At 44.5% G+C, this 24,175-nt stretch overlaps 1 protein-coding gene across 1 annotated transcript in view; it reads left to right on the forward strand.

Annotated features, from left to right (window-relative positions):
- The window catches only part of TAF1B (TATA-box binding protein associated factor, RNA polymerase I subunit B), a 43,905-nt gene extending 21,572 nt beyond the window's left edge, over positions 1-22,333 (forward strand). Inside the window, exons 9-15 of the mRNA XM_087823898.1 lie at positions 8,050-8,197; positions 11,178-11,355; positions 11,918-11,964; positions 14,495-14,585; positions 19,087-19,157; positions 19,624-19,846; positions 21,882-22,333. Coding sequence (XP_087680024.1) covers positions 8,050-8,197; positions 11,178-11,355; positions 11,918-11,964; positions 14,495-14,585; positions 19,087-19,157; positions 19,624-19,846; positions 21,882-22,083 — 960 coding nt within the window. The 3' untranslated portion in view covers positions 22,084-22,333. The remainder of the gene's footprint in view (positions 1-8,049; positions 8,198-11,177; positions 11,356-11,917; positions 11,965-14,494; positions 14,586-19,086; positions 19,158-19,623; positions 19,847-21,881) is intronic.
- The last annotated feature ends 1,842 nt before the right edge of the window (positions 22,334-24,175 follow it).

Genomic DNA, 24,175 nt, shown 5'->3' on the forward strand with positions numbered 1-24,175 from the left:
TTTTATATTTAGCCTGTCTTTAGCCTATCTTTATCGTTATATTTAAAATGGGTATTTGGGCCTGGCCAGTGTGGCTCAGCGGTTGAACATCGACCCAGGAACCAAGAGATCACTGGTTCTATTCCCGGTTAGGGCACATGCCAGTGTTGCAGGCTCAATCCCCAGTAGGGGGCGTGCAGGAGGCAGCTGATTGATGATGTTTCTCTCTCTGTCCCTCTCCCTTCCTGTCTCTTTAAAAATTAATAAAGACATATTTACAACAACAAAAATAATGGGTGCTTGGTAGATAATATGTAGTTAAGTCTTGATTATTTTTAGCCAATCTGATAATCCCTGCCTTTTAACTAAAGTGTTTAGACCATTTACATTTGATATAATTATAAATATGGTTGGGTTTAAATCTACCATCTTACTATTATTTGTTCCATCTAGTCTTTATTCTGTTTTCGCCTCTTCCTGCCTTCTTTTGAATTAAAATTTTTTGGGTTCCCTTTAATCTCCATTATTGATTTATTAATTATACCTCTATTTTAAGTGGTTGCTCTAGAATTTACAGTATTCATCTTTAACTTATCACAGCCTACCTCAAATAATAATGTACCAGTACCTGTATAGTGTAAGACCTTTACAGCAATATACTTTATTTTCCTCCTCTGATCCTTTAGTTTCAAACATTTTACTTTTACCTTGTTACAAATCCCACAATACATTGGGATTCTTTTTGCTTTAAACAGTCACTGTCTTTTTAAGGAATTAAAATGAGAGAAACTATTTTATATTTACTCACATATTTCTGGCATTCTTCCTGTCAAAAAAGTCTTTTAACATTTTTTATAGTATAGATCTACAGGAAATAAATTCTTTTGGCATTTCTTAATCTAAAAAAGTCTTAATTTTTGCCTTCATTTTTTAAAAAAAATATATCTTTATTGATTTCAGAGATAGAAACATCAATGATGAGAGTCATTGATCAGCTGCCTCCTGCACTCCCCGGCTGGGGATCAAGCCCAAAGCCCGGGCATGTGCCCTGACCAGGAATCGAACCGTGATCTCCTGGATCCTAGGTGGATGCTCAACCGCTGAGCCGGGACTGCCTTCATTTTTGAAAAGACATTTTCACTAGTAGTATATAGAATTCTGGGTTTGTATTTTCTTTCAGCATTTTAAAGATGCTGTTTCATTTTCTTTAGACCTGCCTTATTTCTTTCTTTTGTTTGTTTTTGTTTTTGTTTTTTGTATTTTTTTTAGCTTTATTGAGGTATAATTGACAAACTTGTAAGATATTTAAGTTGTATGTCATACTGATTTGATATATGAGTATATTGTGAAAGGATTCCCCCCATTGAGTTAACACTTCATCACCTCACATATTTATCTAGTAAGAACATTTAAATTCTGTCTTAGCAAATTTCAATCATATGATACAGTGTTATCAATTAAAGTCATCATGTTTTACATTGGATTCTCAGACGTTATTTGTCTTACAGCTGAAAGTTTGTGCCTTTTTACCAACATCTCCCAATATTTTCCCCACCTCCAGCCTCTGGCAACCAGGAGCTTTTTAGTTTGACATGATCCCACTTCTTTATTTTTGCTTTTGTTCCCTTTGCTTTTGGTGTCAAATCCAAAACAATCGTTGCCAAGATTAATGTCAAGGAGCCTCCCTCCTTTGCTTTTTTTCTAGGAGTTTTATGGTTTAGGTCTTAAATATAAGTCCATTTTGAGTTGATTTTTTTGTGTATGGTATAGGATAGTGGTCCAGTTTAATTCTTTTGCATGTGGCTCTTCAGTTTTCCCAACACTATTTTTTGAAGAGACTATCTTTTCCCCGTTGTACATTTTTGGCTCCTTTGTCATAAATTAATTGGCTGTACATGTGTGGGTTTATTTCTGGGCTCTCTGTTCTGTTCCATTGACCCATGTGTCTGTTTTTATGCCAATACCATACTGTTTTGATTGTTATAGTTTTGTAATATAGTTTGAAATTGGGAAGTATGATGCCTCCAGGTTTGTTCTCCTTTCTCTTTGTCCTTCTGTGTGGGGTCTTCTGTGGTTCCATACAAATTTTAGAATTGTTTTTTCTATTACTGTGAAAAATGCCATTGGAATTTTGATAGGGATTGCATTGAATCTGTGGGTTGCTTTGGATAGTATGGACATTTTAACAATATTAATTTTTCCCATCCATGAGCACAGGGTATCCTTCTACTTATTTGTGTCTCTTCAGGTACTTTTATCAATGTCTTATACTTTTCAGTGTCCAAATCGTCCACCTCTTTTGTTAAATTTACTCCTAGACATTTTATTCTTTTTGATACAATTGCAAATGAGATCATTTTCTTCTCTTCTTAGAGCTCATTGTTAGAGACACAACTTCTTTTTGTATATTGATTTTATATCCTAAAACTTTACTGAATATGTTAGTTTTAACAGTTTCTTGGTGGAGTCTCTAGGGTTTTCTATGTATAATTTCCTGTCATCCTGAAAATGGAGACAGTTTTATTTTTTTTCTTTCTGTTTTGGGTGCCTTTTATTTTGTTTCCCTGCCTAATTGTTCTGGATAGGACTCCCAGTACTTCCAGACTGCTTCTGATGTATTTATTCCACAATATATCAGGAGGCCATTATGTAGTGGCATTTGATTGACAAAACAGAAGAGCATCCTATTAATATTTTAGTGATAAATAGATAAGGGCTATAATTTCTGCTTATAAGCAAGGATATTTAACAATGCAAATTATGGGTGTGTTGGTATCACTCTGAAAACCAGGTGTGAGATAAATAATTTTATCAGTTAATTTATACTATTTTCCAGTGTACGGAACCCAATAGTGAATTACTTTGGTCAGAAAATATCTGTGTGAGGTTACACTAATGACACTTTTAGGAGAATCATACCTCATATTTGCTAAGTGAAAGCAGCGACTTAATGTGGATTGTCTGTGATTAGTTTGATCCTGGGCCAGTACCTCCCAGTAGCTGGTATGCTCAGCCCAGTCTGCCCTCACCTCTACTTTCAGGAGAGAAGGGGACCCAGGCTCCGTGCTAGTCTACAGAAAACCGAGTCGTAACAAAGGAACATTGCTGCAAAAATAATCACATTACCCTCCGAGATCCAATAGAAACTGGGGAGGTCTGCCCTTCGGATGCCCGTATTGACCTTCCTTAGTACAGATGGGTGGAATGTGAACGTGTCCGTGCAGCAGTCAGCAGGATCTCTGGACAACAGGTGCCTCTTAGGAAGGAGGACCCCATAGGTCTTTCCTAGCTCTGGTCCTGGGGCCAGAACAAATCACTGGTCCTGTTTAGCCGGCAGGTCTTCATTGGTTGTCAGTCTGTATGTTTGTGTTATTCCTAAGATTTGTCTGTCTGCATAGCTGACACCATTTCTGAACTCACCCCCAGGACCAAGACTGTTTCACAGGGAGTAATGTGCTTACTTACCACAGACTCTCAGTGGACTAGACTTTGAACATTAAAAAGCATTTTTTGTTACTACCTGGTAGATTTACAACCAATAAGATGATTCCAGTGGGCTGGACATGCAGAGTGAATTGTTTTGTGAATCGTAATTCGCTTTATTCTTCCCCCACAAACACACACACAGCCTTGTCCCTGCTTCGGACATGACTTTCAGTCCCTGTTAACTGTGCTTTGTGATGGGAAGTCTTGCTGTAGGTGTGGATTAGCAGGTGTGTGTAGCATTAGCTGCTTCTCAGCTGGGTCTTTGCTGCGGAACAATCAGAATGAGGGTGAGGCTGAGCAGGAAGTTCGCCTCTGACAGGGTATTATAATCAGGCTATCTCAGGAGCCCGCTGTTGTGTAACAGAAACTCTAGCTTGTCCTTGCCTGTCAGAAGGCATTGCTTCATGAAGGAAAATAAACTCACTGAAATATTTGTGAAATTCAGTGAAACCCTCTCCCAAGCACTCATTTTCAGTGCCTGCTAGGACAGTTTATTATGGCCTTTTAAAACATGAGCCTTGTGATTTTTCACTGTTGTAATGAAATGAACCCGTTCCACCCTGGAAGCCCCGTGTGTCATATTTACTGTACCTTTTAGACACATCTTCAGCCATGGCTGGTTCAGTCCACACTCCCTCCCGCCTGCCCCCTCGGTTTTCAGGAAAAGGGGGAAGGTCTGGATGTCGTCAGGTGACTGTTTATTTAGTTGACAGGCAGCTTTTCTTCATTGTGTGCTTTGCCTTTGCTCACAAAAGTGCATTCACGCTTCCACAGTATGTTGAAACCCTTCAATGGAAACGGCTTTTCGTTAACAAAGGGAGCCTTTCTCCCCTCCCTCCTTCCACGTCTCAGTTCTTCACCAAGTCTTGGCTTCTTCAGCAGCTGCGCCTCCACCAGAAAGGACAAAAGGTGCAATTGTGCTGGGCGATGGCAGAGAAGATAAGGCCTTGGAGTTGTGTGTGGGCTGCTGGGGACTGCTTTCCTTCTGTGTTTGGTTTTGTCTTGTTTTTGTTATCCCAGAAGGTCGAGCACACCTTAAAAACAAACCAAATAGAGAGCTTTAGAGACCCTAACCCTTTATCCCAGGTGAACTCTTTCTTTCCTTTAAGCTGCTCCGTAGTGTTATGTGGGCCTCTCTGCCCCAATAAAAACAAATCTGATGGAGTCTCTTAAAACATGGGACAGGATACAGACCACAGACAGCAGCTGGATGGTTCGGTTTCTTTTTTCAGGCAGGCCTCCTGCCAGTGCCCTGCTGAGAGCAAGCGGGGAGAGGACAGGGGTGCAAATTAAGTTTCAGGACTTTTCTGAGTCACAGCTCCCAGCTCCAGGTAGATAGCCTTTCTGTCTGTCTTTACTTACTTAATTTGAATACAGCCTCCTTTATCTGCCTTTGCCTTTTCTGCTGTTTTATTTTTGACTCAAGTTTCTAGAGTATGGTGCTGATTCGAAGCATCATTTTCTTCTAGCAAAAATCTTTTAGTGCATCTGGTAGATTAAATGGGAAATCTGGTCTCTTTCAGGGAGACCATCTCTGTACAGGCACTAAGTTACCGCCGCCTGACTGAAGGGGCCTGGGCACACATGTATCTATCACAGGTACATGTTTCTCTACCCGTGGGGCTCCTTTTATCCTTTCAGCCTTGATTTGCTTCATTTTTATATCTTCAACCCACAGATCAATTTCTAAACAGAACGTCTGTCACACACATTACTCACTGGTGGCCCTTGAGTGTTTCTGAGCCCTCTCCAGAAGTAGGCATTTTGCCCCTGGGCAGGCTCAGCAGGAGGGAGAGGAGCCTGGAAGTCCACCCGAAGCTCTAGCTCTCCCCCAGCATTCGAATGTCAACCAACAACATTCTGATCTCTCTGAATGAGTAGAAAGAGAAGATGTTATGCTGGTTCAGCCAAACCCACGGCGTGGCAGGCACATTGCCACGATGACTCACTGCCCTGGAGCTGTCTCACGCCCTCTGTGAAACTAGGTCCCTGCTGGCTGGAGGGAGAAGGAGCCTCCTTAGGAGCAAAGTCACTCCTCAGGCACCTCCATGGGACGGCCTTCCTGGATCGGGTTTCAGTGCAGTCTGGGTCCTCAAACTTTGCTCACTCTCTGGGCCACATGTAGCTCTGGGGTTGTTTGTGCAGTCTTTGTTAGAATAACACACTGACAGCTCGGAGGTCTACCTGGGAGGAATTAGGGTGAGTGTCATGGTAACAGGTGTGCTCAGTGCCCCTCACCCCACGCCTCCCTTCTGCCAGGCAGCGGGAGGAAAAACCAGCTGCTGTTTTCTTTTCACCCTGGCCTCCCACACATCGCAGCATCCCCAGAATTTGTGGGTGCACCTCTCTCTTCAAGCTTGTGGGGTAAAACCATGAGGGTTTCTTCTAGGCTGCAAGAAAAATAAGAATAGGAAGCCACTGCTTTTTATTTTATTTATTTTTGTGTGAGATTATCCTGGAAAGCCTGTTTAAACTACAGATCCTTAGACCCAGGGTCAGAGGTTGAGCCCATAAGTCTGGTGTTGGACTTGCATCTTACAAGTGATTCTGATAGAGACGGTGCTGTGAGCACAGACAGAGCCTAGTCTTATCTCCCCGCCTCTCTCTCTCTCTCATTATTCCAGCTTGTTCCACAAAACATTTGAGGTAGAATTAGACTAATTAGCAGATAACCCAAGTCCAGTATGAAACAGACACCACTATACCTTACTAAACACGTGGTTTTACACAGGATTCTAGTAGTCCTCTCATTCTGCTCAGTACGTCACAGATCGCGAATGAAAATGCGGTACAAATACCTGGCAGCTTCTATGAGGCCCTTCCCTTGCGTTGTTCTGTACATGGATGCATTTTCTAAAGTCAGAACGCCATCGTTCCAACACAGTCACTAAATGTTTACTGTAATTACTATGATTGTTACCCATGTTTTAGAATCTTGTCAGTATCAGAGCCTGTTGCCCTTGCTTGGCTAAGGACCGTGGACAGAAGCACCCGTCTCACTGTGGTCCACTTCTCTAAGATGTCATGTGACAGGGTTAGATACTTGCTGAGCTTGCGGTGCGGGCCCCCTCACTAGCCACGCTCGGTTGGAATCGGAACAGGTGTGTAGGGAGGTTAGTCCCTCCCCAAGCTGTGTGGGGCCACCACTTCAAGTGATACCGGAGGGAGAAGGTAGCATTTTTTTTCTTTTTTTTTTACACATATCTTTATTGATTTCAGAGAGAGGAAAGGAAAGGGAGAGAAAGATAGAGATAGAAACATCAATGATGAGAGAGTCATTGATCAGCTGCCTCCTGCACCCCCCTAACTGGGGATCGAGCCCACAACCCAGGCATGTGCCCTGACTGGGAATCGAACCCCGATCACCTGGATCCTAGGTCGACGCTCAACCACTGAGCCACAGCCGGCTGGGCAGAAGGTAGCATTCTGATGCTTTTGATGATGCCCCTGGGACAGTGATGGTAGGACCCTCACCTCACTTGAGGCCCTGAGATCACTTCAGTCATGTACCAGACCATCCAGTAGCCACCAGTGTCATCTCTGGACAGGGGCCCTGGGCAGTGACTCGGCAGGCGTTAGTGTTTTCTCTGTGCTCGGGGCATTTTGTCTTCTGGGAAAGGCACCTACCGTGGTGTTCTGTACTTAATACTTTCAGTTTAATCATTTTATACCCCAAATGTATGTCTCTGTTGCTAACATATTTTATGTAAGATAAAGTTCAGTGTTAGCAAGTGGTATAGACTTTGAATGTAGATTTTACATATGTTGAATTTTTTATATCTTCGGCTTATTGTAATTGTGACATCTCTAATATGTTGGGGGGTTTTGCTTTAGATATTTAGGTTCCTTTTTTATACTTTCATAAAATTGTGGTAACATATACATAAAATTTACCGTTTAAACCATTTTTAAATGTGCAGTTCAGTAGAATTAAATACATTTACATTGCGCACCCATAGCCTCCACCCACCTCCAGACCTTTTTCATTTTCCCGAATGTGAGGTTCACCCGTGTCATAGCGTCAGCATCTTGGTCCTTTCTGAGGCTGAAAACTCTGCTGTGCGGATGGACCACATTGTTTGTCCGTTTGCACATGGACACGGGCTGTTCCCACCTTTGGGCTGTTGTGAGTAATGCTGCTGTGAACACTGGTGCACAGGTATCTGTTTGAGTCATATGGAAGCATGTGAATAGCGTGTAACATGAGCTGACGGTGTTAGCTGTGCGTGTGGGGTTAATGGGCAGGGCCGGCGCTAGAGGTTACTACAAACCGACTCCAGGTAGATCGCAGCTTTATCTGTGTCCAGGTTCTTCTGTGACTGGCAGGCAGTTAGGATTTCACCACATTTTGGGTAGAGCCAGTAAGAGTTTTATGAGCCAAATAGAATTTTAGCGGCTTTTTTATTTCATGTTATTACAACTTAAAACTGCTCAGTTAGGATATTCGGGATGTGTGTGTCCTTCATGCTTCTCTCCACATTCCCAGTTTCATTCAGTGGAGTGTATGTTACTTTAAAGTCAAGAAACAGTTTAAAAACTGGTTTATGTTGGGAAAATTGCTACCTTGACCCTCTTTTATTTTAGTCTTGGCCTAACTATGAGGATATCCATAAAAAAATGATTGAAGTTGCCACATTCTTAGACCTGCCTCGTTTCCCAGACGTAACAGAAGACTGCTACCTGCATCCCAGCGTCTTGTGCATGAAGTACCTGATGGAAGCCAACCTCCCTGGTAAGCAGAGGTGTCTGTGCTGAGGATGCGTCACCTTCCAGAATCCTAGTGAGCGCGTGTGGATTCTCTCACATCAAGACAAGCAGAGCCACCTGACGGGCCGTAGCAACACGAAGCCTAACTTCACAGCCCTTCCTTAAAGCATCTCAGACCACTTAAAGTGGTGGAAAGGGCCCTTTTTAGAAACAGAGCTTTACTGTGGTGTGAGGCAATGCTTGAGAGCATGCATTCGGTTTTTACAGTAAGTTTACTGAGTGCAAGTAAAGTAACAAGTGTTTCGGGGTGTCATCAGTGACCTAGGTGCCCCCTCCAAGCAGCACTTTGTCATTTGCGTGAAGCATGATTATTATGAATGAATTCTAATTTTTTTTAAATCCCAGAAGCTAATTTATGGTAACGTTGTTGTTTGGAAACATAATGCTATTTCCAGTCCCTAAAACAAATGGAGATCCAGTCTGTTGGGTCACGTGACTCTGAGGCAGTGACACACAGACTAGGAAAGAGCCTCGCTAGCCCTGTTCACACTGTACACGACACAGCTGCCCGACGGAATCTGCCCGTGGAATCCATTCTCGAATTTCCTGCTGAACTAGAAATGTGAGAAGTTCAGGACTTTCATTTTTAAGAGAAAATGCAACATGTGTGACTATACTGTTGCTTAACAATCTCCAGAATGTGATTGAAAAGGAAAATAGATGTAGAGAAAAGCAGTGTGTAAAACTGTATGTACAGTATCATTTTAATTATAAAATGAGCATAAATATGTAGTAACCTATACACAAATGTAAATATTAAGTTTGTAACCTAAAAATATTTTAAGGGAACAAAAATAATTTAAACTTTTAAAATATATTATTGATTAAGCTAAGGACTGTATGTCTCTGTGGGGATTTCAGAAGTCACTACCTATCTGATTTAGGTTCCAGAATTCGGAGAGTCAGACTTCTGCATTGTGACGTACTGCGGAGAGCAGAATTCCTGCGAGTGACATTACACCCGTCATAATAGGCAGACAGACATCACTACCATCTGATATTTATTAAGTGCCTTTTTGGAGACAGTATTATAAAGAATGGGAACAGAGAAATTTTACTTCTCACAAACTGCTGAATAGAAATAATTTGAGATATAAAAAAAAATGTGTACATAGATGTTATTGACCTTATTTATAATACTGAAAATTCAGGAACAACATAAACACCTAGCAGAAAAGAAAAGGTTAGGTAAACGGTGGTGTGTCTCTTCGCGGAGCACTGTGCAGCTTTCAAAACCACGTTTGCAAAGGGCTCAGAGAAGCATGGGAAGTGTTTGTTACAATAAAACGTGAAAGGAGCCGAATTACAAAATCACATATAACAGCCACAGCTGCAGAAAGTGAAGTTAGAAGTAAATATACCGAATATTAAAGTGGTGTTTCTAAGTTACGGTTATGCATTTTCCCTCCCTCCTGCCTTCCTGTGCCTTACGAGTGGCCCGTATTGAGGCCGTAGTACTTAGTAGAGGGGGAAACGCAGAATAGACCTACAGATCAAGATGTGCTCGTCCCTGCGCCTTAGGCTTTAGGTTCTAAACTGGGACATTGGTTTGCAAACCACGATAAGATTATAGGGAGACCTCTAGGATGCCTCTGTTTTCAAATGTGCAGGCTTTGCTGCCTATAGTGTCAAAAAGGCGAGACCCGAGCATCTGGCACTCCTGCAGCCCTTCCGGGGTTTCCAGCAGCTGAGGGTAGCTGGTTGTCAGCACGCTGTGGCCGCAGCCGGCCCTCCCCAGAGCCTTGCCTGGCTGTGTCCCTGGAGCAGGCAGCGAGCTTTCGTCTGCCTGTCACACCCTTGCTGAGTAAGCACTGGCTCTTGGGTGGCTTTGAACGGACTCCAACCCGGTTTTTTCGTCTTGTTCCTCAGCCTGAGGCTGCCCTGCCTGCTCAACAGAATTTCTGGCAGCTTCCATAGTCCCGTGCATGATCTGTGGAGAGTTAGGGTTTCCAAAGGGCCTCCATGTGCATTACCTCACTTACCATGAGACCCGCGAGGCTCAGCGACCCTGAGCTGGCGGGGGGCGCCGTCCTCTCACAGGACGCTCTGGCTCAGAACCCGCGCCCCTTAGTTTCCCTCCTTCCGCTTCCTCCCTCATCGGTCCTTCCAGTTGATTTTTTATTACTCTGTACTCTCGGTGTAAGGGAATCAGTTCAAGATAGTAATTTAAAAGAAGTAGAGGAGACAGCCTTCAAGACATGTCATTCTTTATAGTAACAGTACCATGGTTTCAGTTTTTAAATTATCTGAGAAGAGGCTATAGCCTCTATAACCCAACACAGATAATACATAAACCTTTAGTGACTACGTTAAAATGAGTTTTTCATATTTTAAGTGCGCGTGTTTGAAGGCAGGAGTCCCATCTGTTCCTTAGTTGTCTGGCCTCCTCCCTATAGCAGTCTCTTTAGCGCAGTGGGTGCTCAGTAATGCTTGTTGAACGAGCTAAATGGATCTGCTAACCGTTTTGCGCCTGAATGAATCCCATGAATATTCAGATGGAATCTGTGAGTTGAAGTAACCTTAACAATAATAAGTCCAAATTCAGGACCTGGCCCTGCCTCCCTCTCCACTTCAGCCTGCGGCCCTGACTTGTACTGTTTGCATTTCCCCAAAACACCATCTCATCTCTGTCCTAGTCCTGATCCTAGTGAATCCTAATTACTTAAATGTTTCTAAACAATGAGCTCCTGAGGAAAAGGGCTGTGTCTTTCTTTACCTTTGATATCCAGAACATAGTAGTTACTCAGTAAGTGTTTTTTGAAGGACCGAGTAAAAGCCCGGTCAGAAGTTTAGCTGTTGTTAGAATCTAGTAGACAGATATATAAAAATTCTTTGACGCATATTTTAAATAATTGCAGCACCATGTTTTAAGATGAAGCTTGTCGTGTGGACAAACACTAGTTCACCAAAGGATTTACTTCATGTTTTACTGTTTCCTTCAACAGATGAGATGTACGACTTCACCTGCCAGGTGGTAAAAGTGGCTGGGATAGGAGAAGTGGATTTTCTGACATTCGATCCCATAGTTAAAAAGGAAAGAACTGTTAAATATGATGTACAAGCTGTAGCTGTCATTGTGATAGTATTGAAGCTGCTCTTTTTATTGGATGACAGTTTAGAATGGTAAGCGTTACTGGTTTTATGGGGGAAACCGCATCGTTTTTACCTCATTATGGGCAGTGAAGGGCTCCGTGGGTTGTCTGCCTAGAGAACCGAGACTCAGCTGTTACAACAGGCACTGCCTGGCAGCAGTCACTTCTTACGTAATAGCTGACGCAGCTGGTTGTCAGAGGGCTCACCCTACCTTAGTAAGTTGTTTGTATCACGTTTTATTCCTAGTTTTTAGGTAGATACTCGTTTCTCATTGTTCCAGGGGTGCCTGAGTTTTAATCATCCCCACAAATCCTAAGGAACCATTCAGCCCTCCATCTGGGTGCCCGTAGGCTCCTGGCACTGTGGCCTCAAAGATTCTTTTGGAAACTAAAGGAATTTTAAAATGTTCTCCCTCCCAAGTACCGATGGAGAGTGGCAGTATTTTCGGTGTCCTCCCGTCTCAGCGACGGCCTCTCCGTCAACGCTGCCATCAGTTTCAAGGACTGTTACGTCCTTTCAGAAAAATTCAAAATTTCACTGTCTTCAAATCGGTGACTTCTAAATAAATTGACTTGTTTCTTGGTGCCTTCAGGTCTTTGTCTGCTATTGCTGAGACATACAATGAAGAGAACAAAGAAGGTACTTAATTTTTTTATCAATCAAGTTAAAGATAAACCGTCAATTAAAAGATGCAATAAATTCAGGGTAGAAACTTTGAAAATATACAGGTACACACATACGTGTGTATAAACTGCTCCTTGTACCAGGATTGCTTTTCCGTGGTTATGGAGCTCTGTCTCTAGGCTACCGAACAGCTTCAGTGACTGCCTGCTGGAGCCAAGGCCCTTGGTCCACTCCCAGCTTCCCGCTGCCGCACCAGACCAGGGCCTGCGGGCAGCGCTGTGGGTGCCGTCTGTTCTGGTGCCTTCAGCCTCTGCTCACACTTGGTCTTCTCCCCGAAACCGCTTTCCTTCTTACTCCCAAAGCCTCCAGACCCTGGCAAACCTGTCTTCATCCTCAAGATGCGACACACACGCTCTCTCCCACCTTCTCACATCTGCTCCCTGTCACCTTTTTTTTTTTTAATTGATTTCAGAGAGAGGAAAGAAGAGGGGGAGAGAGAGCTAGAAACATCAATGATGAGAGTCATTGATCGGCTGCAGCCCGCAACCTGGGCATGTGCCCTGACCGGGAATCAAACCCCGATCGCCTGGATCCTAGGTCGACGCTCAACAGCTGAGCCACGCCCGGCCGGGCCCCTGTCACCTTTTTAAGTCAGAACTAATCATGCCCCCAACAGCCACTCCCACCCAGAGCTGTTAGATGTTTAGACACTGAATTGTGACCAGTGGATGGAGCATGTCTGTCCCTGTTGGACGGTCTTTGTTTGAGCTGCGTAGAGGACTTTGGCTCATAGTAAGCACTATGTAAGTCACACATGACAGGACGGATCTTCCAGAGAGAGGGGCTGTATCCTTCCTTCTTTTTTTTAAAATGTGTGTTTGGTGCCTCCCTGGGGACTGGCCTAAGAAAACTCAGTGGAGTTTGATAAATATGTGAATTCTTAAATTCAGTTCCAGGTTCTCAGTGTTCCTGCCAGGATGAATGTATGCTGTCCTTTTCAATTTCAGCTTTTTTGAGGGGTGGCTGATGTGCTGATTTGAGGCACATACCCATTGTGAGAGGATTCCTGCTGTCTCGACAGCCAGCACATTCATTGCCTCGCACAGCTCTTTTTTTTTGGGGGGGGGGGGGTGAAAACATTTAAGTTTAACTTTCTTAGCAAATTTCAACTATACAGCACAGTGTTATCAATACAGTCACCTCTTACGCTAGAGCCTCAGACCTTACTCACCTTATGGCTGAACGTTTGTACCTGTGACCAGACTATCCCGATTCCCCACCCCCAGCCCCTGGCAGCCATGCTTCTCCTCCTAGGAGCTCCACTTCTTTAGGGTTCCGTGTGCATGTTCAGTGGTTTATGTGTTATTTCCATATTCTTGTTGGCTCCTACACAGAATGAACGTGACTGAGATGGCCCCTAGTGTCCCTTCTCATGCTAAAGGATCGCCCTAGACTATAGCTGCTCAGAGTAATCGGAGCACTTTGACGTGAATCTCCCTCTGAGCCTCAGACCTGAGTTGTCAGCAGGCAGGGTTGTTTCCATTCTTCTGCTCCCCTGCCCACCATCCTGCCTCGTCACTGTCACTGATGAGGAACTTGCCCCTCAGAGAAGGTGACTTAAGGTCAGGGACCTTGTATCCTAGTGGTCGGTACTGTTTCCCTCCATCTCTAGCTCTCTGGTGGTTGCCGCTCCTCAGTGCTGTGTGGCCTGCAAGGCTGTCTCGGGTTCAGTGATGGTTATTTTGGCCAGTTGAAAGGTTTTTACCTGGACATTGCGGGAGACCATCTTCATTAGAGAATATGGAGAACATAGCCTTTCACTCGCCGTCCCTGTCGGCCTTCCTCTGCCGGCCCTCCCTCTGTGGTCCTCTTTTCTGCCCTCCTTTCACTTTTCCCTCCCTGCTCTCCCCATGTCCCCACGTAGAGGGAATAGAGAGTGAGGAGAGGCCGTGCTCAACGACACTCAACTCTGTCGCCTCTCCAGCCATGACTGCTGTGGAGCCACACACCCGCTGTCGGTGCAGTCACTTTCTCACTCAGCCCTAGAAGCTCTGGATTTGGATTCGAGTAGGAGGAGCAGGGGCAGGAGCTGACAATGCTGGAGTCTGGGCTCAGCTACTCTGGTGCCATTTCACACGTGTTACCGTCTCCCCTTACCTTGGTCACCTCAGGCACGGGCATGTGTGCCGGCTCTGGGCGGGTGCTGCGTTGGGAGGAGGGGCCTGATTGTGTGGCGACAAACAAGTATGTCTTCTGTTCTCAAGGAGGTAAATAGTCAAATCTAGGAGAAACAGACACAGAAAAGGACAGTTTCGGCATCATCTAGTTGGGGCCGTGATATCGGTAGAAGCTCAGAGGAGGGAGTGGCTGATTCAGGAGTCATGTGAGAGTCCGGAGAAGCGACTTCATCTGTAATTTCCAAGGGCTCTTAGATGAATGTTTAGTTATGTCAACGAATGAAGATTCAGATGGGCAATGTATATTATTATAATGTGGCTTATTTGGTTAATAATCATGGATTTCTTTCTTTTCTTTTTTTTCCCAGAGAAGCCATGGTTTGATTTCAGAAAATGGTACCAGGTTATGAAGAAATCTTTTGATGAGAAAAAACAGAAATGGGAGGAAGCCAGGGCAAAGTATGTAATCTCTTCCAGTTTTAGATTCACCTGCTTATTTCCAGGCCTGTTACATTACATTTGAAGAAGGAAGCTCACCAGTATAGACTCATCAGCATTTTTTCTGGAAATGTCAGCCACTATTTTCTAGTGAACTTTTTTCTTTAATTGGAATGTTCTAAAGTAAAGATCCTTATAAAAATCAAAACAAAGGAAAGCAGAAAGGGAGCGTATTTAATTAGTCGGCCTCACTATTTGACTGACGCATTCAGATGCAGGTCCATTGCGGGGAAGTGAAAGGAGCATAGACTTGTGCTGGGCTCCGGTCCTGCCTGTAGCGCAGCCTCTCGCTGTGACCGGGCAAGTTCCTTCACCTCCCCCCCTCCAAGCAACGAAACTTAGTTTGCTCATAAATGTTCAGATACTATGTCTTATATAATATAGACCATATTTCTCCTGATTGCTGATTTGAGCAGTTTCCTCTGTTTTTAGAACTTGGAGTCTCTGTGAGACTGAAGAAAAAGTTAATCTCTCTATGTTTTATGTAAATTTATAATACTCATTTGTCAAATAATTTAAACCCTTTGAGTAAAACCAAGGTTGCTCAAAGTAGTTACATAATCCATCCAGTTCCAACTTTCTCATAAATAAGAATAATAATGTCTGCTTTATGTAAAGAACTAAATTTCAAGTTTTGCAGATAGAACTAGATTTTTTCCTCTAAATTTGAGAGATTTAAAATGGGAAACAGACGTCCAGGGTTGAATAAAGCACAGTGGAGAAGAGGAGAGGGTCCTTGTCAGAAGGGAGGAGAGTCACAGTTTCTCACCACTGGTGCTCGATGCGCGATGACAGAGGAGACAGGTGGGAGGTGGATGGTTCTGCATTGGACACCCAGGAGCCGGCTTCTCCCCTTCCTTGTGGAGAGGAAATGTCTTTAGTCACTGGGTTTCTGGTTATTTCCCTGGAAGACACTGGCCCCAGGAAGGGATCCTTCAAAGGGTCCATTACCCAGATCCCCCATCATAGAGTAGACGCTGTGGGGTGGGTGAGGTGGCGTGGGAGTCGCCGCTGGCAGCCTTTGGGCTTGAAGCCCTGAACACGTTACTATGTCTGTTTCCACCCACTCCACCCATGTCACTGGCATCAGTTTCTAATTTTTCTTTCTGTTCTCTGGACAACATCTTCCATGTGTCAGGGTGGAAGTTATTAAGTGGGATCCAGAGAAGAAAAAGACAGGACTTTACTAGAAGAAAGAGCTACTGCTCTTCCAAAGACACTGTTAGAAGAATGGGAAGCCACTGGCTGGGAGATGTTATGTGCAAATTACGTAGCTGATAAAAGATTTCTATCTAGAATATATAAAGAATTCTCATACAATGAGAAAACAACCCAATTTTTTAAATGGGCTAAAGATTCTAACAGATCCTTCACCAAAGAAGATGTATGGGCAGCCCATGAAATGATGTTCGGCGCTGTCAGCAGGGAAATGCAGATCAAAAGACGAGGGATACCATCCCACACCAATCAGAATAGCGAAAGACAAAACCGACAGAAACCGACCGTGCAGCTGGGGGAATGAAAATGGTATAGACTCTTAGGGAAGCCTGGCTGTTTCTCATAAAGCTAAACATGCACTCACTATACTGCTCAATAGTTTTCACTTCTAGATATTTACCCAGATGAAATTAAAACAATTTCACACAAAAGTCGATATACAAATGTTTATCATGGCTTCATTCACAATGGCCCCAAACTGGCCACATCCCAGACGCCCTCCAGCTGGTGGATGGATGAATGAACTGTAGTGTGTCTACACTGGAAACGAAGGAACAGGCTCCTGATACACCCAACACTGTGTGTGAATTTGAAGGCATTGTGCTGAGTGAAAGACTCGAAAGGTTACGTATGGTGCGACTCCATTTATCTGACTTTCTGGAAAAGGCTAAACTGGGGACAGAAAGCCAGGCCAGTGGTTGCTGGAGATCTGAGGTTGGGGGTTTGGGAGCAGGGCTGACTGACAAGAGGTGAGAGTTGGAGAGTGACGGGACTGCTCTGTGTTAATCATGGTGGTTACAGGCCGTCTGTGTCACAGCCAGCAGGACTGCACTGCACACGGTGAACACTGTGAAGTGACACCCTCATTTCCACAACACACAGGACTCTGTGGCACCCTTAGGAAACATTAGGACGTTGTTGGGTCTCTGTTTTTTGTAGCTTTTGTAGTTTAGGAAAGAGGTAAGAAAGTAAATTCTGAACAACTATAAATAGAGTGCTGTTATTTTACATTGTTTTTCCCATATTCTTGGCATGTGACCCCGGGGAACTGATAACACCTCCTTGACTGTAGCATCCTCTGCACCTATGCAGGCATTTTGTTATAAATGCAAAAGAAAATCTGTCTACATTAGCTGTTCACAAGGAATTTTTAGTAGTGGGTTTATCCAGAGATTGGGATTAGAACTATTTAGTTTAGGGAACTTCTTTATTATTTGAGATTTTTTTACCTTGAATATGTTGTTATTTATAGTACTTAAGAAAAGAAATAACAAAAAAGGTATTTGAAAGAATCACAAACTAATTTACCGTGGGGGTAAGTGACAAGCTGTCTGTTTTAGATGTGGGTGGCTCACTAATTCAGTTCACACGTAACTTTCAGGAAGACCACCACCTGTTAACTGATTACATCCTACTGCTCCCTGATGGTCAGAGACGGTTCAGTTCTGTTCCTAATATTGTAAATCACCGCAAGAAGTCAGAATGAAAAGTAACGTCTTTGTTTTATATAAAGTCAGGATTTTACTGATCTGATCCAGTCTTTTTGAAATCCTTGAGAAAATCTCCATTCTTAAATTGGTTAAAATGATCATTTGCTATCCTAATATTACTAAAATGTTTAACTTATATGCATTTTCTTTCCCAGCATTGAAAAAAATGGCGAAAATTACCCATTATTGAATACTATAAACTTAAAATATATATATAAACTTCTGACTTTCTATTCCTTATCAGCTTTTTTTGGTAGAAAATCCACAGATTTTTTTTTTTTTTTTTTTTTAAATCCTCACCTGAGGGTATTTTTTTCCATTGCTTTTCAGAGAGAGAGGAAGGGAGGGGAACACTGATGTGAGAGACACATCAACTGGTTGCCTCCTGCTTGTGCACGCCAACCGGGGCCAGGCATCAAGCCTGCAGCCGAGGGACGTGCCCTTGGCCGGAATTGACCCTGGGACCCTTCAGTCCAGGGGCCGATTCTCTAACCACTGAGCCAAACCGGCCAGGGCTCCACAGATATTTCTTGAGTGTCTGCTAGCCAGACCCTTGTCAAGCACTGGATAACAATTACTTCTAACAATTGTATGGGATTTAAAGAACCGTTATTCGCATTATCTTAATTTTTCCTCCCAGCGACCCTGTAGAGGTAGACAGATTTAGAGATGTTGAATTCGTTTGTTCATTTATTCAACAATTATTTAAATGAGTCTTTACCATAGTGTGCCATTCACTGCCGACATCTGAGACATAAAGAAGGTGAGACAGTCCCAGCCTCTGAGAGCCTCCAGATCTGTCCTGTATGAGTCACACACGGTCACACCTAGGAAGTGGTCGAGCCAGGTCCTCTGATTCAGGCCTCTCCCGATTGCCACACCACCTTTCAAACTAAGAAAGTGGCCTGGGATCAGACAGACAGCAGTTCTTTTTTCTGTAAAATAGGAAAATCGTTCCACTTTAGGAAACTTTGAGGTAATAAAAATGAGACTAGAAGTGAACTGTAAGTGTTCTCTTTGTCCCAGAGCAGCAGCTGCTTGGCCAGGTTCAGCAAGGCCACTAGAACTAGAAACAGCCTGTCGCTGCCCTTCCTCGTGACGGCTGGTCACCCCATCTGGAAGGGCCCGCGTGCTCTTGGTCTTTGCTCAGGGGTGGGGGGGCGTTAGGTGTGTCGGGTGCCTCAGTGCAGCATCAGTGTTCGTGGGAGCTCCGCCTGGCCGGGCTCCTGGGTGAAGACAGGTTAAGTCGTGCAGGGACCATTCGGACCGCGTGGTGCTGGAATCAGATGTCTCCTCGTTCCCGCCGGGGACGGACTGACTTCCAGGCGTGAAATGACAGGAGACTGGCACTTACTGTTGACTTCGTCTGCGTCTCAGAATCAGAGCCACTAACGTATTCTCAGCACCAAGGCAGGTGGGCAAAGGCGAGGAGAAGCGGTGGTTTCCTAGCGCTTCACTCTGGACTGCTGCAGAGGGGAGCAGGGCCACGTCGGGTGTGGCCAGCAGCGGTTTCGCGGCGTCTTACCCAGGCGCTACCGGGAGGGGCGCAGCGCGCTGCGGGCTTGCTCCCCGCTCCCGGGCGCCTGCCCACTGCCCGCGCGCTGCTCGGTAGGCGGGTGTCAGTAGGTCCTTCTAAGCCAGAGCTTTTACCCCGAATTTCAGGATTTCAGACACTGCTTCAGAGAAGCTTCTCTGAAATGGGTTTAGGTCCATGTCTTCTCATCCTGCTCCAACTGTTTTCCTCCCTCATACAGGTACGTGTGGAAAAGCGAAAAGCCACTCTACCACTCCTCCATCGACAAGTCAGTGGTGTATAAAAGAAGAGGTGGGTGCTGGTGTCCCGTATTAGTGCCAAGTCGCATCGCAGTTGTAGAGGAGCTCGGTGTCCTGGCTGGAGACGGGAACGCACGAGTCATGCCTCCCTGCGGGAGCGTTCGGCGCCCGTCCCCAGGCCCGTCCCCGGGCCCAGCCTCTAAGGAGTCTCCCAGGAGCTGCGGCGGGAGCTGCCCTTACCGCACACAGGGCTGAGGCTCCTCCCGCCCAAAATCCCCTATTCCTATCGCTTACAGAACTCTCTGTTTGGAGAATTGCCATGAGGTTGTCTTACTCATTTTTTTAAATGTGGTAAAATATATATAACATAAAATTTACCATTTCAGTCTTTTTTAAGCAGTTTCCCTAGTGTTATTCATGGTGCATTTGTCACATTAAGAAGCCAACCTTGGTCCATGTGAACTACAGACTTTATTGGGATTTAACATTGGGTTTTACTTCATTCCCTCCGTTTCCAGAAATGGTGGTGAATCTACAGAAACAGTTTAGCTCACTGGTGGATTCAACACCAGCTCCTGCCAAAAAAAGCCCTTCGAGTTTTCAGTTCAACTGGGCTGAAGAAGACGCAGGTAGAATGTGTTTCCATGGACACAGCCTCCAGGGGATCCTGCAGAAGAAAGGCCAGTCGCTGACCACCTTGAACTCACTATACTGGCTTAGTACACAGAAGTTCTGTAAAAGGTGAGTGACACTTCCAGAAATCAAAGGGTAGAAAACACAATAAAATCTCCAGTTTGCCCTGAAGTAGTAGTCTTTTCTGATTAAAAATAGTCACATATAATTTAAAGGAGTTGGCTGTAATGAGAGCCAGGTAGGTTGTTTGTTAGAAATAGAAGAATGTGAGCTTTATAATCAAGAAAATCGGAATTAGCCCAGCTAATTCCGACTCCGGTGTGGCTCAGTGGATGAGTGTAGACCCATGAACCAGGAGGTCACCAGTTCAATTCCCAATCAGGGTTTCAGGCTCCATTCCCAGGAGGGGCGTGCAGGAGGCAGCCAAGGGATGTTTCTCTCTCTCTCTCCTTCCCTTCCTCTCCCTAAAATAGAAAAAAAATAAAAAACATTCTTTTAAAAAACATAAAGAAAGAAAATCGGAATTACCTGTCGAGTCTCGCTGAAGAGGTTGGGGTGGAGGTGTTGAGCAGCCTGTGACTGTCATTTCACAGTTTGCCGAGGCATCAGATCATCACGCTGTGCACTTAAAAGTTACGGTATATGCCAGTAATATCCCAGTAAGGCTGGAAAGGTGTTAGGTTGTGAAGACTTCTCACTGCGAAAAGTCTCTTTACGAATCTCATTCCCTCACTGACACAGAACTTGAATGTGGGCTGTTCCCGGTTCAGAGGCCGCGCCAGTGAGCCCAGCTGCGCAGCCCCAGCCCCGCCACCTGCTGGTTGTGGGCAAGCTACTTACCATCTCTTCGGCCTGTTTCCTAATTGTAGAAACAGGGTGTCATGCTGATCTTTAAACTTTTTATTATGGAAAATTTCAACTTTATTCAAAAGTAGAGAGAATAGGAGACTGTGCCTGTCCCTCAGCCTTTGCCAACAAGGCTGGACTTGCTCCACCAAAGCCCCACCTCAGTCCTCCACCCTCCACCCTCCACCCTCCACCCTCCACCCAGGCTGTTTGGAAGCAGATTCCAAACAGCAAAGTCTTTTTAAAGCTTGCTGGCCGGTGTGGCTCGGTTGGTTGGGGCGTCTTCCTGCTCACAAAAGGGTCTTGGGTTCGATTTGAGGTCAGGGCACATACCCTGCAGCTTGTGTGGGAGACAACCAATCGGTGTTTCTCTCCCTCTCTCTCTCTCTCCCTCTCCCCCCCTCAAATCAGTAAAAACGCATCCTTCGGTGAGGATTAAGAAAATACACATTTTTAAAGCAAAGCCATAATACCACTAATCAGACATAAACTAATAATAATTCTTTAATATTATCAAACATGCAGTTACTTTTTAGGTTTTCCCGCTTGTCGTGGACTTTTTAAAATACCTCAAAATCTAGATGAGATCCATACGTTGTAAGTCACTGCGACACCCGCAAGTGGTTTAGTTCGTAAATCCCTCCCTTCTCTCCCTTCCCCCTGCAGTTCACCTGCTGAGCGACCCGGGTCATGCGCCCTGACGGCCTCCCACACCGTGCAGTCGGCGTCACGGCCCCATGTCCCCGGACTGCCTGTGCCTCGGCGTCGGTGGGGTTGGTCAGAGGCCGGCAGTTAGAGTAAGAGGGTGGGTGGTCGTCAGAGACTTGATCAGGTTCAGGTTCTACTACTTTAAAACAAGTGAAATTGCTGTGTGAACTCTTCCTATAATACGTACAGGGCTGAATGCTACAGGATCAAGCCTGGCGTCTTATTTTGGGCGGCCGTGGGGGAGTATTTGTTTTCATGTGTTTGTTTTAAAAATGGGTCCAGAATCTCTCCCTGTGTGCTTCTGTTTGCCTTGATGACGGTAGGAAGTGAGGTCCCCCTGGAGTGGCAGGACCCCTGGGCTCCAGTGCCACGAGTGCGTCTCTTGCATGGGGGCGAGGGGCGGTGCTGAAGTGCTTTCCTTTGTGAAGTTAAGCAGTTTTACTAGATTGTTCCAAGTTTCCTTTCAGCTCAGATAACTGTTAAGCCTAAGCATATATACTTGTTCAGGTATTTGGGGGATGTTCGAGGGATGGGTGTGCACACTTTTAGTGGCCACTTAAAGATACCAGCTCCCCTCTCCTTCCTGCAGCTATTGCAAACATGTGACCACCTATGAGGAGTCCAACTTCTCCCTGACTTACCAGTTTATACTCAACCTCTTCTCCTTCCTGCTAAGAACAGAGACCTGCTTCCTCCACGAAGAAGTGAGCTTAATCGAAAAGAGACTTTTTAAAACAAAATACAGTATAGCGAAAAAGAAATCTTCAAGGTCCAGGAAAGTGAGACAATGAGAAAAACAAGCTCGGGGCCTTCTTGGGAAAGTATTTTAATAGTGACAGTAACGTCGCATTGTAATATAACATTCCAGAGAATTGTGGAAAAGAATTTTTTGCACATGTATCTGTTCATAGACAGACGTGCGTACATATGTTACATATCTGTATCGATTGTGCTTAGAGAATGTATATTGGAAAACAAGTGAGCTTTGAATTTTTTTAATTATAAATATTCTTTGAGAAAATTAAAACAATGTTACATAAATGGTATCCAGACATTTGTATTTATTGTATTTTAGAGCTAAATTTACTTTTTAAACTAGATCACTTCCTTACTCTTTATGCCCCAAAGTAAATCCCACGTGGATCAAAGATTAAAACATTCTGATCTTTTACAAGTATTGGAGGAAAACAGGGTGAAGCTTTGGTGATCTTGGAGCAGAGAAGGACTCTCTAAGCTCGCCTGGAAACCGGAGGCCAAAGGCAAAGACTGAAATTGGGCCTACAAAGTCAAAGGGAATTGAGAACCTGGAAAGTGATGTTGTAGCATTTGAAGGAATAATTTCCTTAATGGATCAATAACTCTTAGGAAAATGACAAGCTGAGCAAGAGATCTGAGAAGATGGCTTTCTGGGAAAGGAGCTACAAAGCCCAGGCCAAAAAACATGGTAGGATGCTCAGCCCACGCAGGAAAGAAACAAAACCTGTGTTGAAGGTCCCCCCGGGGGGATACATTATGTGGCCAGTTGAGCGACTTGTGATATTGTTGATTTGGATGGAATCTCTTTTATGAATCTCTTTTATTTTGTTTTTTTAAATTAAGTTCTGTACCACTGCAGTGAAACATAATTTCACCACTTAAGTGACCACCCTAAAGGGAAATGAAACCCAGTGAGATTTCACATGGTCTCAGATCCAGTAACTATTGAAATAGCGGGAAATCAGAGGCTTACGGGGCTGAAGTAGAACGAGGCAGGTACAGCTGGGGGGGGACGTCTTTAAATTGCTTCCTGTCTCTGAGTGATTTGTCTCAGCCATGGCCATGCAAACACAGCGTTATGTGCAGAAACTGAGTTAAGTTTCGCGGTGGTAGTGTCTTAGCATCAAACTTGGATCATCCGAACATCACAGAAAACACGGGTGCGAAACACATTTATTATGCACCTGTCTTGTCTTGAATGTTTTACATGTTTTCTCATTGAACGTAGCTAGATAGGTCTACCTACAACTGTGCAATGAAAGGTTTGGTCACAGGTTAAAACGAAAGATTTTAAATTTTTTTAATTGAAAAACAAACTGAAATCCATGAATGTACAATGAGAGCCTTTTCCCAGGAGAGTACAGAACATTGTCCCAAATACCTCATTAACCTGCAGGGAAATCTCATACATTTTGAACATAGTTTTGTTGGGTTTTTCTCTCTCTTAATCCTTAAAAAAAAAGCAGATTTCTTTAGGCCGAGTCTGGGCGCGGCCCCTGCCTGCCAGCTTGGCTGCTTTCCCATCAGGTCAGTGGGCATTACGTGGGCGTGATGGTGGCGGACAGGCGATGCACCGGGGCCTTATTGCTCCCAGGGGGCAGCCAGCCTGTCATCGCTGCACAGGAGCGGAGCCTTTTCACGCCCAAAGAAAGGAGGGGCGCCCAGGCTGGGGGTGTCTACAGCTCTTTGTTATCTCTGGGTGTGGTTTGTTTTCTTCTTCCATTGGCACAAAGCCACCTAGAAGAAAAAATCGGTATTAACTCAACCCGACGCATATCTCCGCCGAAAGGTGCATCACTTAGAGAGGAGCCTTCTCCCTGAGCCTTCGGGAAGCCTGAGTAGTTTGCAGAGAGTGGCTGCTGTAAAGGTCCTGGGATTGTTCTGTTGCGTGTTTATCTTGAGCGCAGAGCCGATGATTCTTAAGTTTAAGGTGCCTCCGCCTTCTTGAAAGCTGAGTGAATCCACAGCGTTAAGTCTCCCACAGAATGTTTTCAGGAAGCTCTCAGGTTATGTTTCCTGTGCCCTTGTGAAGTATTTAAGCATAAAGTGATTTTAGCGCCAGACTCACTGATAATGCTCCAGGACCTGAGAAGAGCTCACAAAAGAGTCTTTTATTGACTTTATAAA

The sequence above is a fragment of the Miniopterus natalensis genome, chromosome 13 (assembly GCF_054644295.1).
Source record: "Miniopterus natalensis isolate mMinNat1 chromosome 13, mMinNat1.hap1, whole genome shotgun sequence".
In the NCBI taxonomy this organism is placed as follows: domain Eukaryota; kingdom Metazoa; phylum Chordata; class Mammalia; order Chiroptera; family Miniopteridae; genus Miniopterus; species Miniopterus natalensis.